We start from the raw sequence: 14,315 nt of genomic DNA on the forward strand, positions 1-14,315 counted from the left end.
TCTTGTTTCGCTTCTCTTCTCTCTTAACATGTGTCTTCACTCTCTACTGGTTCACTTGTTATCTCAATCCCCTCCTTCATCTCATACCCCATATTTCCTCCCTGCTTCCCTTCCACCAGTCCTCCCTTAGTCTGCCCTCTTAATTTCATTACACAAGCTATTCGTTTTTTTGGAGTTGAAGATAGGTCCATTGTAACAATTGGCCTATACAATAATGATGCTGAATAATCCATCATCGTCACTGGTGTCAGGCAGGAATAGAACCTCTAAACATTAATCATGGTTTTGTTGCCAGCAGGAGATACATCAGGAAAGACAAATGGAAACATAAAGTTTGTAGGGTCAAAATCATAATTTCCTTGCTATGTTGTCTTGGATCAGCTGCATAAGAGCAGCTGACTCTGAAATGCTTTACGAGTATCTGATATAACAGGATGTCAGGTTACCAAAAGTCTGTTCAACAAGAGATCCACTATTCAGTTAATGTGACTTATTTTCTGCACTGTGAACCAAAATAGATCATTTTCAATACTCCAGCATAATAAGCTCATATTATTTATAATGTATCAACACAAATCATATAATCGGTCCTTTAATCTTCTTTGACTTTCCATGTCCTGAAGAGGACTGTTTATACAATCTGTCCAATGGATATATGAGGCAGCCAATCTAAGATGCTTTGCGCAGAAGTATGTGGCAAATGAATGTAATGTAATGTAGGTACAATTAGGAGGAGCGAAAATTGTCCAAATGTAACGTGGCATGAAACGTTGAAGCTGTTCTTAAAGTTCCAAGTCACTGATCTGCCCTGAACATGAACATCACCATGTGTGCAAACAATTCAAGGTTAGATTTGAGAAAGTGGACTTCGACACACCAGGGACTAACTGCTGTTAAAATGCATCAGACTGAGAAGAATGTCGACAACTGATGAGCTGATTTGTGACTTTGTGATGCAAGTGTGTATCTTGAGTGCCAGACTGACGCAGGGGGGGCTGTGCCACCTCCTGGCTGTGACACAGAGGGCATTAATTAGCATGTCTTTGAGGGGACAATCTAATCTCAGGGACACATGCACATAAACCTGAGCGTCCCAGGAGAGATCTGCTGCAACGCCTCCTGACAATTAAAGGCAGGAGGTTTCTGGGAAAGGGAACAGTCAATGAGAAAACCTATCAAGAAAACATTATTAAATTGAAAGCTTAACAATAAAGTGTTCAATCAGTTTCAGATGTCTTGGAATCTGGTTGGGATTATAAGAAAATGTGAGGAACTGATAGACAATTAGTTTCATTCGTTTCAACTGTGCTACATCCACAGACCGTTTTGATCTTTGGTGAAAGTAGTGGGACAATTCTTTACTACAGCTCTCATCATACATTCTGGACCCCAACCCAGTATTGCAGTAAAGCATGTAATGCACTCGCAAGTCCACTAGAAGGAAGCATATCAATGTTAATTCTTTGCCTCGTGATCCGTATTAGTGAAGCGAGCTTTAGGAAAACAAAACGTGTTTGGGAAAGGTTTACGACTGAAATACCTCAGTTAGGGTTTGGGAAAAACCACATGCCAACGGTTTGGGGAAAAAAAAAACTCAGAAAATGTTGGCACATCCAAACTCCAACCATCATTACAAATACTTCAGCATCTTTTGTACTTTTGTATGTGACCTGCCTTTGTTTACATACATGTTCTTATTATGTCTACATGATGCTAGGCGTGTTAAAGACACGCTACTCTTTTGTGGACGGGCGGGTGTATTACACACTTTGCCGTAATTTGTGCTGATTAGGTAAAAGAGCTTTTTTTTCATTGGTTCTGCCTGAAATCTTCTGCAATTACATAGATTTTTGTTTCACTCTTTCTGTGAGCTTAAGGGAACACGCCACCAATTTTACATTTTAGTCACATGGGAGTAAAACAGCCAGTAAAAGCAGTTGTATAATTTCTTGTGTCCCGATTTGTCGGAGAAAATGATCCCAATTACATCACTTCAGTAATCTTGTATTTAGCTTGGAGGCTCCAAAATGTTAAAAGATAGCCTGTGTTACAGACGTGGGGAGATGTGGGCGCTTATCAGGCGGAGAGGGGCGAATTGAGGATGCTGTTTAGTTGCAATGTGTTGTAGAATTCACCGTTTTTGAATCATGGATCATATTAGGGACCATATCCCTGCATGGGTTGCATTGACCTTGACAATTAGTTTTGTGTCTCTCTCACGCCCAACTTTGAGGAAGTGCAACACTAAATTGTCGGAGTTCTGTTTTGAAATAATTGCTGCAGAAACTCATTCTTCTGTCTTTCTTGTCTTTCTTCTGATATTTCGGTGTCAGAATTTGAACCACAAAGTGTTGTCGTCATTCATTTTGTTGTTTTTAATTGCATAGAAAGGATAGTTCCCATTTTTATGGCCATTTTGAATAACAATTAAGCCTTCTTAAAAAGGGAAAATGGGGTTGTTTAAAAAAAAAAATAAAAAAAAATCAAAAATGTGATCATGTTACATCAATTTGTGTTTCAAACATATTTACTGTTAAGGGAAAGCAGTGATACAGAATTATAGAGTGGACTTGATGCTTCATTTCAAATGTATAACAGCAAAAAGGAGAGAGGACAAGATGAAAAGCAAGCCCAGAATAAAGTATCTACCCCCCAGTTTAGTCAGTTTAAATTCCTCCTGTCTGTCACTGAGCATATATTCAGTCTTTTTCTATTTCAGTTACATATAGGAGTGTTCTTTAAGATGTGTGTTTCTACGCAATGTCTGCAGTAAGCAGCTGCAATAAAGTTTTTTTTTGGTGTCCTTCAGTCAGGTCACTCCTTCTCGTTTTCTGGTGGTTCATCTGAAAATAATCCTGTCATTATTTAGACATTCATCCTCAAAAAGTGGTATGTTTAGGGGTGTGTCTAGTTTAAGTAACAGGCACCAGGTGCTGTCGGTCCTCAGGTACCTAATTGGATCAAGTCAGCTCCACTACTCGTTCCTCCTCAGCTCGTCCAAAGATGGCACCAGCCGAAATCCGAACTCTTAAGCTTCAGACTGGAATTTCACAAACCAGTGGGTTGCCGCTTGGTCAACACACACGTGGCCAAATAAAAGAATATCGAATCTTGAATCGGATTCTTTCCAGGTGGAGGGGGGCAGTCTGTGTTGTTATTTATTTTTTCAGAAATCTTTAACATAATTTTGCAAGTGAGACCAAATCAATACGTTATCAACACAACCCTAGCCTGACTGAATCAATCATCACATTTTGGGGAAATGTGGGGATCATTTCTGTCTTAGTCTGATGAGTTTGTACGTCTTCATATACGATGCAGTGATTTGAAGAAACGTTTTGTTGTTCCTGTCCTGCAGGGAGAGCGTCAGGATTTGGACTTCGTTGAGGAAAGGAACGCCCAGGTGCAGCTGGAGAAGGCTAAGGTACTTTCACTCTGTTGCATCACGGTTATCACCCGACCCGACATGCCGTGGCCCCTCGCAGACTCATTTTCAGAGAGGCTCCTCTCAAGGACGCGATTACATCACAGACAGGAAACGCAGACATCAGGACATCACATTAGGGGAGCAATATTCTGCTCTTAAAATGAGTCATAGCCGTCTTCATCCTTAACATCCCATTGTGTGCTCAATATTTGGAGTAGGATAATAATGAAGTATTTTGATTATTGCTGAATCAACTCAAATGAATTATTTTTCACCGTCTTCAATTGAGTGCACTCCAGCAATATCAATATGATATTCTTTCACTGGAAGAAACCAGAGTCGAATACAACAACATTTAAATTGTCTAATTTATAACATTTTAAGTGTGGTAAATGTTTTTGCTCTACCAACAATGATGATATATGAGGACACTAATCTATAATCCAGTGAGCATATGGGTCGAGGGAAATCACTTAATCTAATTTTTCTGCTGTGTGTCCCTCCACAATTTTATTTCGGTTATCTTACACGTTTGTTTACATGCCCTTCAAGGTTATGAAAGAAGACCTCTTAAAGTTTTATTTTCTTTACATTACAAACTTATTGATCAGGACAGAGCGTGCCATTTGCTTTTTGACTGGTGACCTTTTATAACCAAAGCTACTCGTGATCCCTAATCACTGCCTCTGTACGTATGCGTATCAGAAATATTATTTATTCTTCATTCCTAGCACATTGATATATTTGCTTGCTTGGTTGTGTACACTGGTACTCTTCCTTCACAAAAAAATAAAAAAATATGACCACAAAATTAATGACCCCATCTAACTTGTAGGAACTCTAGAATTGCAAATCTAGAAGTGTCACTGCACTAAAATCTGCTTTTGTGTCAAATTTGAGTGCAGGGTAACGTATTTATGTTATTTTGTCTTTTTTGTTTTTGTTTGGTTCTATTTCTCAAAATTACCAAAAGCAATGTGTTCATTTGAAAAACCCGTTGTGGAGCTCAATTTTGAGAAATAAAAGTCCCGATTCTGCTTAAATTTCAAAGCAATTTGAAAGTTGAGCAGATTGTAACCTTACCTGAGCTTACTGTGCCTTACATATATACAAAAAGTGGAGTATTCACTTTCTCTGTGGGATAATGACAATAATACAAAAATATACAAAGCTTTGCCTTTTAAACAGCCCCTGCTGATCTACATCTTGTTGAATATTGAATTAAATCCCCCCCCCCCCACGGATTTCATGGTCTCCCACTGGTGCTCTGTAATTAAGGCATCAGACATAGTCGGCCTGTCCCCTGCTGACCCCGCAGTCTCTCCCCCAGCCTCATCTTTCCAAAGTGGAGTAATTAGCAGCTTGATCGGCATGCCACTGACATTTGACTCTGATAGGATTACAGCACCAACAGGCATTCAATCAGGAGGAAGCATACAGTAGCTGCTGCGTACCAAAGAGGAAGATGCAATGGGCTTTTTTTTTCACAGCAGATATGTTCATTTGTTGTAGTGGGAGAAAAAAAAAAAAATAGGAGTTACTAATAACATAAACAATGACTCTTCTGTCCCAGTAAGCTATGACAGAGAAAGTAAAGTAGATAAATGGAATTCAGGCATCATTCAATTTATTATTTACACTTATACCTTTCCTTCTGCAACATGTCTGTGAATGCAGATTGTGTGTTGTAAATGTACAATTATGTTTAAGGAATGTCAAGTATTACATTCCACATATTTCCAACTCGTTAGATATGCTTTCATGTAATTCCTGTCAAAATCTTGATTTTAACCTTTAACCATTATGCTTTATTATGTGCACATGACAGCAGAAAGCTGTGCTGCTGACAAACTCTCTAACTTAGTTACACAACCCCATAAAAAAAGAATACAATGGACAAGTACATCTGCTGAATATTACGGGGTGATGCTAATACATAATTCAATATCTGTTGACACTTCAATTTTGAAATGGTTACAGTCAGCTAAAACTGTAACACTCCTCTCTAACTGACCAGAGGACAACAGTCTGTAACTTTGGTTTCTACTGCTACAGTAAGTTGACATTAAGTGTTAGGACGAGGATAACATAGTCTAAATGTGCAGTTTTGATTAAGTGCAGTTTTGTTTTAATTTTGAAAGGAGATTTGTGGATATTCTGAAGAATGTTCTATCATTTATATCCATTCAATTAAATAAATGTATCCATTAAATTAGATTAGTTATAAAAAAATTACATCTGAAAAAGAATCTGTTCACTTAATCAAACAGCATAATTCACTGATTTCTAGGTACAAAAATACAATATATAAAGATATTTATGTTATACATAGATATCTGCTGGATGTGACGCACAGAGCATATAAGCATGACATGTATAGAGTTTTTGTCTCTACACTATACTGTTATAATGGTGTCACAAGATTTGAAAATAATTTGAACACCTCTCCTGTGTCCCCAGTCCAAACCCGTGGCATTTGCTGTACGTTGCAACTTCTCTTACACGCCAGCAGACGACGACAACGTGCCTGTACCGGGCCAGGCCGTTACGTTTGAGGCCAGAGACTTCCTGCATGTCAAAGAGGTTTGAAACAAACACACACACACACTTCATTAAAAGTCACAGACAGGTGGAGTTATTAAAGATGTGGCTGCAGCAGGGCTTCTCAGGTGGCATGACTAAAATTAACATAAACACATGCAAAATAACGATAGAGGCTCAAAGGGCCGAGAGGATGACTTGCAAAAGATGCCACAGTCTGCCTCACGTTTAAACCTTTCTAAACCCACCCCTGCTTCGCTGGTAAGACTTGACACTTGTGGATCAATAGGTAACGATAACATCAAAAGCAATCATGCATTTGCTGAATTTCTCATCATCTGATTAAACAACTGTGAGCCACATCAGTGAAACAAGACTTACATTTGCACTGTATTTGTTGTCCTCTTCTCCAATGACCAGAAGTTTAACAATGAGTGGTGGATCGGACGGCCGGTGAAGGAGGATGGTGTGGTGGGCTTCATCCCCAGTCCAGTCAGCCTGGAGACCATTCTCATCAAAAGAGAAGTCCAAGCAAGGAAAGCTGCCAAGGCCTTAGCCAAGTATATACCTCATGCTCCTCTTTACTCTCACTCCAATACAGCAGGATGTTACAAATATATTTGTTTGCAAAAATTGATTTTTGAAGTACAACCCACAAAGAATTTATTTTAATTTTTTTTAAATGTTATTGCATTGTTACTTTATTTTATGAACTTAAAAAACAACAATCTGAAACAGTACTTGTGGGCTGCTCAAAAGCTCCTATTACATTAATTTAATAGGCCTTAATTGACTCGTAAGGAGCCCATTATAAAGAAGCAGGTCAAAAACTGTCAGCTGGTGATTATTACAGTTTGATAAACTGTCTGACTCTTCAAACACCTGACTGATAAAGAAGCTGCAGAAGGCTTTAGCTGCCACAGGAGGGGTGGGTAACTGTTCTGCCGTGCAGCGTTCAAGCACAAACAGGGTCTACATGGAAGAGTCATCAAGAAGCAATCCCGAAATCAACATCTGAAAAGCTGAATTCAACATCTGAAAACCTGAATTCAACATCTGAAAAGCTGGATTCAACATCTGAAAACCTGAAATCAATATCTGAAAACCTGAATTCAATGGCCACAATCAGTAAATATAAATCTGGAGATAAAAAGGAGCAGCATTTGATGAAAAGAACACCTTGCCAAGTGTTAATTCTTTGGGGTTTTGTGGCAGCCAAGAGACACAGAACATTTTTTATGGACAAAGGGAAGAATGGATCCCACTAAATATCAGCAGATGTTCAATGCAAACGTCGTGCAGCCAGTAAAGAAAGTGAAACTGAAGAGAACGGCTTGTGTCACAGCACAATGATCCACAGGAGACTTCAAGTACTTCAAGAAACACAAGCTGAAGCCAAAGCACGGTTCGCTGCTTTGACTATCATTAAAGAATCTGTGGGGAGATCCTGTGTGTGCAAGGCACCATTTGCAAGCTGTCTGGATACTGAATACTGACTTAGTAGGGTGCCCAAACTTCTGCACATGCCGCAACTCCTGTAGGGGTGTTTTTCTTTTGTTTAGTCAGTAGGTTGTTTTAACTCCAATCAGCCCTGCAGGCAGGAAGATCCACAGAAACACATCTAGAGTATCTCAGACACTTGGCCACTGTCTGTGCTGAATCACTTAAAAGGATTTACCCTCTAAGCTTCATATAGCTGTCTTATGCAAGTAGATATACAGTCTCCAAGCACAGCATCTTTTATTGCCTAGACACATGCTGATCTATTTTTATCGTGACTATAGCACTGACATTTTAAGTTTAATAAAAAATCCATGTTTATCAGTAGGGAAAATGAGACGTGAGCTAATTCTGAACTTTTCTTTCATTTCAGCAAAGCTCAAGTGGCTCAAGATATGAACACAAAGAAATATACTCCTCCATCACAAGGTCTGTACATGTGTGTAAGATTGTGTAAAACATTTTTAATTTGTTTTATTTATGATGACTGGTGAGTTAATATAGGTACTTCTCTTGTCTCTCTCCATGAACAGCCAATCAGCAGGTGAAAAAGAAACCGGTAAGTGCCTGAAGGTTTGCTGGTCTGTTGACATCTGTCTCAACCCATTCTTCATCATCATAAAAAAAAGCCGTCCTCAGAAACAGTATTTCCCATGTTTCTTACTAGTCTACTTTACTATATGCTTAGCCTGTGTTTGCACTGCATGCAATATGTGCACAAGCTTTGGTATTTCCTTGTGTACCATTTTTCCATGTTTAAATTAAACCTCTCTTTTACTGTGCTGTATTTGTTGAAAAATATTCGATAGCACACATAAATTTCTGACAGATTTGGGGGTCCTGGATAAATGTGGATTTTTCATGAATCTCATTGTGTCAAACACGGGTCAAAGAACTGAAATTGGCTTTGTGAACCTGCTGTTCACCTGTTCATACTTGTCGCATGACAGGGAGAACCAGATAATAAAATATTGACTAAATAAATTGTGAAAATAGGAAAAAAAAAAAGAAATCACCCTGTGCCCAGATGTTGAAATAAAATTCCTTGTTTATAACATTTAAGTTACCGTTTTACAAGCGAGAACTAAAATATTTGTGGTATTTTTGCTCGAAAAATGTCAGAAATTATTAATCAATAAGCAGTGATAATAACAAACTCAGTCTCTGTTTAGTGATTTATCAGCATTTCATTTCAGGTCTAATATTCATACAAGGGCAGTTAGAATATATTTTCATGGACTGCAGTGACGTGGATAGAGCCACAGGTCTGCACATGTGTCTTGAGTGAATGACCAAAAATCGGGCCGTGACAACAATCCAATATAAAACACAGTTGAATTTCATCATCCAGCAGCAAACACGGAGCTAAAGATAATTTAACCTGCTAAATGATACCTGCAGCTGTGCTTCTATTCAAAATTCCTGTTTAAAATCACATTGGCGATGAAACAAAGAAGTGCAGAAGGACAATTTTAAAGTTGCTTTATCTTGACTGGCAAGCTTTTTTTCCACAACCTATCTTACATTTAACCATCTTAAATTAAAAAAAAAAAAAGGATGCATGTGGTGCTAATTTGTTGCCTGCAGTGTAAAGATATATTTACAGTCAGACATTCAGCTTTCCCCGATAAAAGCACAACATATACTCTCTGTCATACACTGAATTACTGTTTTGTTTCTTTGTGGCTGCAGGGGGAGCAGGTGGCTATGTATGATGTAGTGCCTACAATGCGTCCTGTGGTTCTAATGGGACCATCACTGAAGGGCTTAGAGGTGGGTTTCCTGTAACTTGTGAAGGGCTTAAGAGGCTGTTAAAATAGGATTTAAAACACTTGTATAATTTGAACGAACTATGGTCTTTATTTAAAATCTGTTTTTTGTTAAATTTCAGGTTACAGATATGATGCAAAAAGCACTATTTGACTTTTTAAAACATCGATTTGAAGGCAGGTAAGTTCTGATTGAATGCTTTGACGTCACACCATTTGTTTGGCAATAAAACATGATGGAAATCAAGACTGTGTGATGATGTCTGTTATTTTGTTTTGCTCTCCAGAATTACTATTACGCGGGTCACAGCAGACATCTCTCTAGCTAAACGGTCCATCCTCAACAACCCTGGCAAAAAGGCCTTAATGGATCGGTCCAACACACGCTCCAACTTGGGTACGTGGTTCATCATACCGTGGCAAATTCTAACTGACGTTTCTTTTGTCTGTTTGGAGAGCAAGACGGTTGGAGATCACTGCATCAGGACAACTCAAATAGTACCATTCACAGAAATGAACACGTAGCCAATTTCTAAAATAACTGCTTTAATTGCTTTAGCTTTCATTGTGCTGTCCCTGGGGGAACAAACCTCGCCCACTTAGAACCCTAATTAGGTTAAAACAAGCATCTGATACTAACTGACCCAGGTCTGAAATTAATGTGTCAGACTCGTAGTGTTCTTTACCTCATTAAAACACTGCAGTTTATCCTCTCGAGGTTTTGTTGTATGTCTCGTGGATTAACAGGATAATAATGTTTGATATTACTAGGCACTATAGTGACGACAAATACAGATGGTAAAAGGAATTGTTTGCCATTTTTTTGTGTTTTGACATTTTGGATGATCGCCTTTCTTAAGTCAAATTAGAGGATTTATATTGGGCTCATGTCTGTGCATTGAATAAAGCCAACAGCCTTTTAGTAGCCTTAGCTTTAGCCTCAGCTTTGCATGGAGACGTGGAAGCAACCACGATCTCAGCACTCCAATACTTTGTCTAAGCGCTGTCATCAGAACACTAATGTGCTCACAGACAAAGCTGGCATGCTTTAGCTGGTAGTGTTTACCATGTATATCTTAGTTTAGTGTGTCAGCATACTAAGATTTGCTTAGTAGCACAAAACACAAAGTAAAGCTGAGGCTAATGGAAATGCATGTGTTTTTTTTTTAAGCAAATGGTCAAAACTATTGGACAAATTTTTTTTTTAAATTGATGATTGTGACTGCAGAGATCACCTTAAACTAAGAATCATTGTGTTTTCATTACCTTGGAATACACCCTTCATATCTACTTAGGAAGCGGGTCCCCCTCCACAGAGAAGGAACAAACCAAATACCTGCTATAGGGAGGGCAATTTGCATTTTTGGGGAGTTTCGCGGCCTCCGTGATCGGTTCTTGCAAAGAGAGGGTGAGGCGAAGGTTGTTTAGTTGGTTGCAATCTGCAACCTCACCGCTAGATGCTGCTAAATTCTACACACTGCTCTTTTACCATAATAACAAATAATTTCCACCACATGGTGGACTCAGAGGAAAAGTCAAGAGATCACCAAATTTTGTAGGCCTCATCCTTTTAAAACCATGAATGTCTTAACAAAATTTCTTGGTAGTTATTGAGATATTTCACTCTGGGCCAAAGTGGGGAACGGATTGACCAACTAACATCCCCAGAAGTGCAGTAAGCATGACCAAAAATCTGCCTATGAGCAGCAGTAGCTCACTAGTTCACACGTTATATCTCTGTTCGGAACAGTGTTTCCCCAGTTTCCAGTCTTTATGCTTCGAGGGAAGTTAATGTATTGCCCGAAACCACTGCCGATTTAGAAAAAAGGTTGGTTTCCTTACACATATTCACTGTATCTTGGTGAATGTGATATATTTACTGGGAATTTACTGTCTGTGCCGCAGTGACATTGTAGAGTCAGAGTGTCAAAATCCCCACTTGGTTAGAGGGGGAAAGATTTGGTATGAAACAGAAGTAGGATAAAATTTATGTGGTTTTCTCTACTCTTGTCTTTCCCATTGCTGTCTCATCCCAGATGCTGCCGGTATGTATGACTGAAAGCACTGGTAGTCCTTGTGTCTTTGAAGTCTCCACCTCCCTTCTTTTCTTCCTTTCATTACCTCATATCTGTACCAACAACTCTTCCCACAGTCTTTATGTATAGCTATACACAGCCATTGACTTATGGCCTTTACAATTGTTAAATTAAACTGAGCCCCTCTTTACTGTCTCCCTCTAGTGGCCAATCTTTAAATTACTCCTCCCATGAGTGTAACTAATCTCCACTCACCTAATAGGTTAGTGACGCAAGAAAAAAATAAATACATCATTTTATTAGGTAGCCTCATTTGGCGAGCAGAGGCCACTTAGAGCCATTAATCTGTAGAGAGATTTTGTAAGGCATTTTCCATTTGTCTTGTGAGTTGCTGCCAGGTCTCTGTATCTTGTGTTCATTTGTTGTCTGTATTTGGTACAGCAGAGACAAGAATATGAAAAACTGCAAAGGTCCATGTGTTAGCATTTCTTGGACATTGGATGAGATATAGGCCATGAAATGTGCTTGAAAGTTCCATAAAGGCTAGTGATAAGTTAAGATTTTTTTCTTCTTTTAAAACAGTGTCAAGAATAATATTCACATTTATCAATAGGATGGCCTTTTTTCATTTGTTTGAGATGCAGAATCAAGAATACATTTTTAAATGTCCGTGTTTGTATTTATAGTTACAAAACCAAAATATCCCTTAATAATTTATTTCCAACCAAGTCTGTTGTGTGGGAGAGACAGGCGATGTTTATCTTAAAAAAAAAAAAAAAAAAAAAAAAAAAAAAAAAAGATTTCAGCTCCACAAATTACTTATATAAATCTTATTTATATATGTAATTTCTGCTACTTTAATACTCATCAAAATAAATAAAGATGAATCTACTAATCCCCCTATGCCTGCTCTGACAACTTTTAAATCAGAGCAAGATTTCTGATATCACTTAAAATTACATACTTCTCATCAGGCATAATGTGGGTGTTTGAAATGAGTCATTGGTAAATGTTGAATGTAGTGAAATGTGAAATGTAGTGTCTTGTTCGTAGTGTTAAAAATAAAATTATTAGTGATGAAATTTCCTCGATCTTAGATGTCAAAGTTCAGATTTTGCTGTTTGCAGCCCAGATCCAGGGAGAGGTGGAGCGTATCTTTGAGCTCGCCCGCAGCCTGCAGCTGGTGGTTTTAGATGCAGACACAATCAACCATCCTCTGCAGGTGTCCAAGACCTCATTGGCGCCGATACTTGTGTATGTCAAGATCTCCTCACCAAAAGTAAGCTTCATCAGATCTAATAAAAAAAACAAAATTTTTCCTGAAACTGAGCTCTGAACTGACTTCTTTTAATAAGACGATCCTTTGAAATGCCAACAGCGTCTATATTGTTTTTAAAATGCCTTTCTCTGCTTCTTTTCTTTTCATCCTACTCTTCACTCCTGTTGTGTAGGTGTTGACGAGACTGATCAAGACCAGAGGGAAGTCTCAGACCAAACATCTCAATGTTCAGCTTGTGGCAGCAGACAAGCTTGCCCAGTGTCTGCCGGTGAGTGCCCTCTAGTGGCGAATGTGAGAGATTGGTGCAGTGGCAGCTCCTGTTCAGTAAAACTTTAACAGAGAAATAAATAGATTATAATCATGCCACATTTTAATGTTAGATATTTCAGTTCTATAAAATTATTGTTAGTTGAAACTGGTAATGACTGACTTTTCCACAGGCACCGCTGAGGAATGTGAAGTCCGTATTTGAGTATTTTTAGAACCATCATGATTGACTTTTATGACTTTTAAGTCACTAAAACATAAATGTAGAGGGTAGTGGGGCTTTGAATGTTTATGCTGGAGAGACATTTTAATTAAACAGTGACTGGAATTAATAAAACATTAGAAATCTAAATCACTGAGAGGCTGATGTAACTGTGCACATGGGTGTCCATTTTTGAGATGCTGGTATTTCCCTACTTCTTCTTGTTTTTATCTGAATATCCCAATCTCCTAATCACAGATTTATCCTATTACCACCCCTCTGCCGAGCTTTCAGTGGTGTCACAGACAGCCTTTCATCTGTTGTCATGGTTAGAGCCCATCGTTTGTTTCCTGTCAAACTTTTACTTGTTCTTGCCCTTATTTTAAATTTCCTGTAGGAAATGTTTGATGTCATCTTGGATGAGAACCAGCTGACAGACGCCTGCGAGCACATTGCTGATTACCTAGAGTCCTACTGGAGAGCCACTCATCCACCAGAGATGGAGCCTGCCAACGCACTGGTGGCCCAGCTGGCCGAAAACACACTGCCCGCCAGTCCCACAGCAATACCGGTACATAAAGCACACACACACACATGAAAACATGATAGGATGTGAAGTCACCCTCTCATCTCATCTCATCATCCCACTCATCTCATGTGTGGACAGACAGGTGAATGTGGTAAAACTGTTTATATTGAAAATGATCACCTCAGCAGGAATGTTGTTGTTTAATAGAGGTACTTCATAATGTGCTGCATTCGTGTGTCTTTCCATTAATAACATTTTCATTTCATGTCTGACCATCCTAGTCCACAGGAAAGTTGAAGAAATGAGACAGGCCTTCCTCTGGTGAGTGAGAGAGATTCAAACTCTACTGTAGCTCTGTTTTCATCATTTTACCATGATACGCATGAGTTACAGTAGCAGTTTCTGTAGCGGTTAGCTTTTAATGACCTGTATGTATCATGTCTACGAAACAGATGAATATAAGGTAATATATACGTAGAATATAGAAACAGGAGTCGATGTGCAGCCCTTCCCAATCTCAAAAACATTTCAAGAATGCTGATTGGTTGATTCAACTTCTGTCAGGTGTGAAAGAGGTGAACAGAGATGTATGCGAGTCACCGCATGGAAACGTCTAATTGTATTTTAACAATGGGAGCTGTCTTACTTTAAAACCAGCTTCACCCCATCACATTTATCTTTGAAACGCTGTCCGTCAACTTATTTGCATCAACGTCTCTGACGAGATCACTGCAGACAAGCTGGTAATTCTGCACTAAAATGGAG

General features: G+C 38.8%; 1 protein-coding gene across 4 annotated transcripts in view; it reads left to right on the top strand.

Moving 5' to 3' along the window:
- cacnb2b (calcium channel, voltage-dependent, beta 2b) overlaps positions 1 to 14,315 on the top strand; it is a 38,135-nt gene that overhangs the window by 21,207 nt on the left and 2,613 nt on the right. For all 4 annotated transcript variants that reach the window (XM_069157749.1, XM_069157750.1, XM_069157752.1 and 1 more), the window contains exons 2-12: positions 3,359 to 3,424; positions 5,888 to 6,010; positions 6,389 to 6,528; positions 7,842 to 7,897; positions 8,002 to 8,027; positions 9,161 to 9,241; positions 9,360 to 9,418; positions 9,525 to 9,634; positions 12,401 to 12,552; positions 12,725 to 12,820; positions 13,419 to 13,592. In XM_069157749.1, the coding sequence (XP_069013850.1) occupies positions 3,359 to 3,424; positions 5,888 to 6,010; positions 6,389 to 6,528; positions 7,842 to 7,897; positions 8,002 to 8,027; positions 9,161 to 9,241; positions 9,360 to 9,418; positions 9,525 to 9,634; positions 12,401 to 12,552; positions 12,725 to 12,820; positions 13,419 to 13,592 (1,083 nt within the window). The remainder of the gene's footprint in view (positions 1 to 3,358; positions 3,425 to 5,887; positions 6,011 to 6,388; positions 6,529 to 7,841; positions 7,898 to 8,001; positions 8,028 to 9,160; positions 9,242 to 9,359; positions 9,419 to 9,524; positions 9,635 to 12,400; positions 12,553 to 12,724; positions 12,821 to 13,418; positions 13,593 to 14,315) is intronic.

The sequence above is a fragment of the Embiotoca jacksoni genome, unplaced genomic scaffold (assembly GCF_022577435.1).
Source record: "Embiotoca jacksoni isolate LCO1_2020_lvr unplaced genomic scaffold, fEmbJac1.0.p SCAF_22, whole genome shotgun sequence".
In the NCBI taxonomy this organism is placed as follows: Eukaryota; Metazoa; Chordata; class Actinopteri; family Embiotocidae; genus Embiotoca; species Embiotoca jacksoni.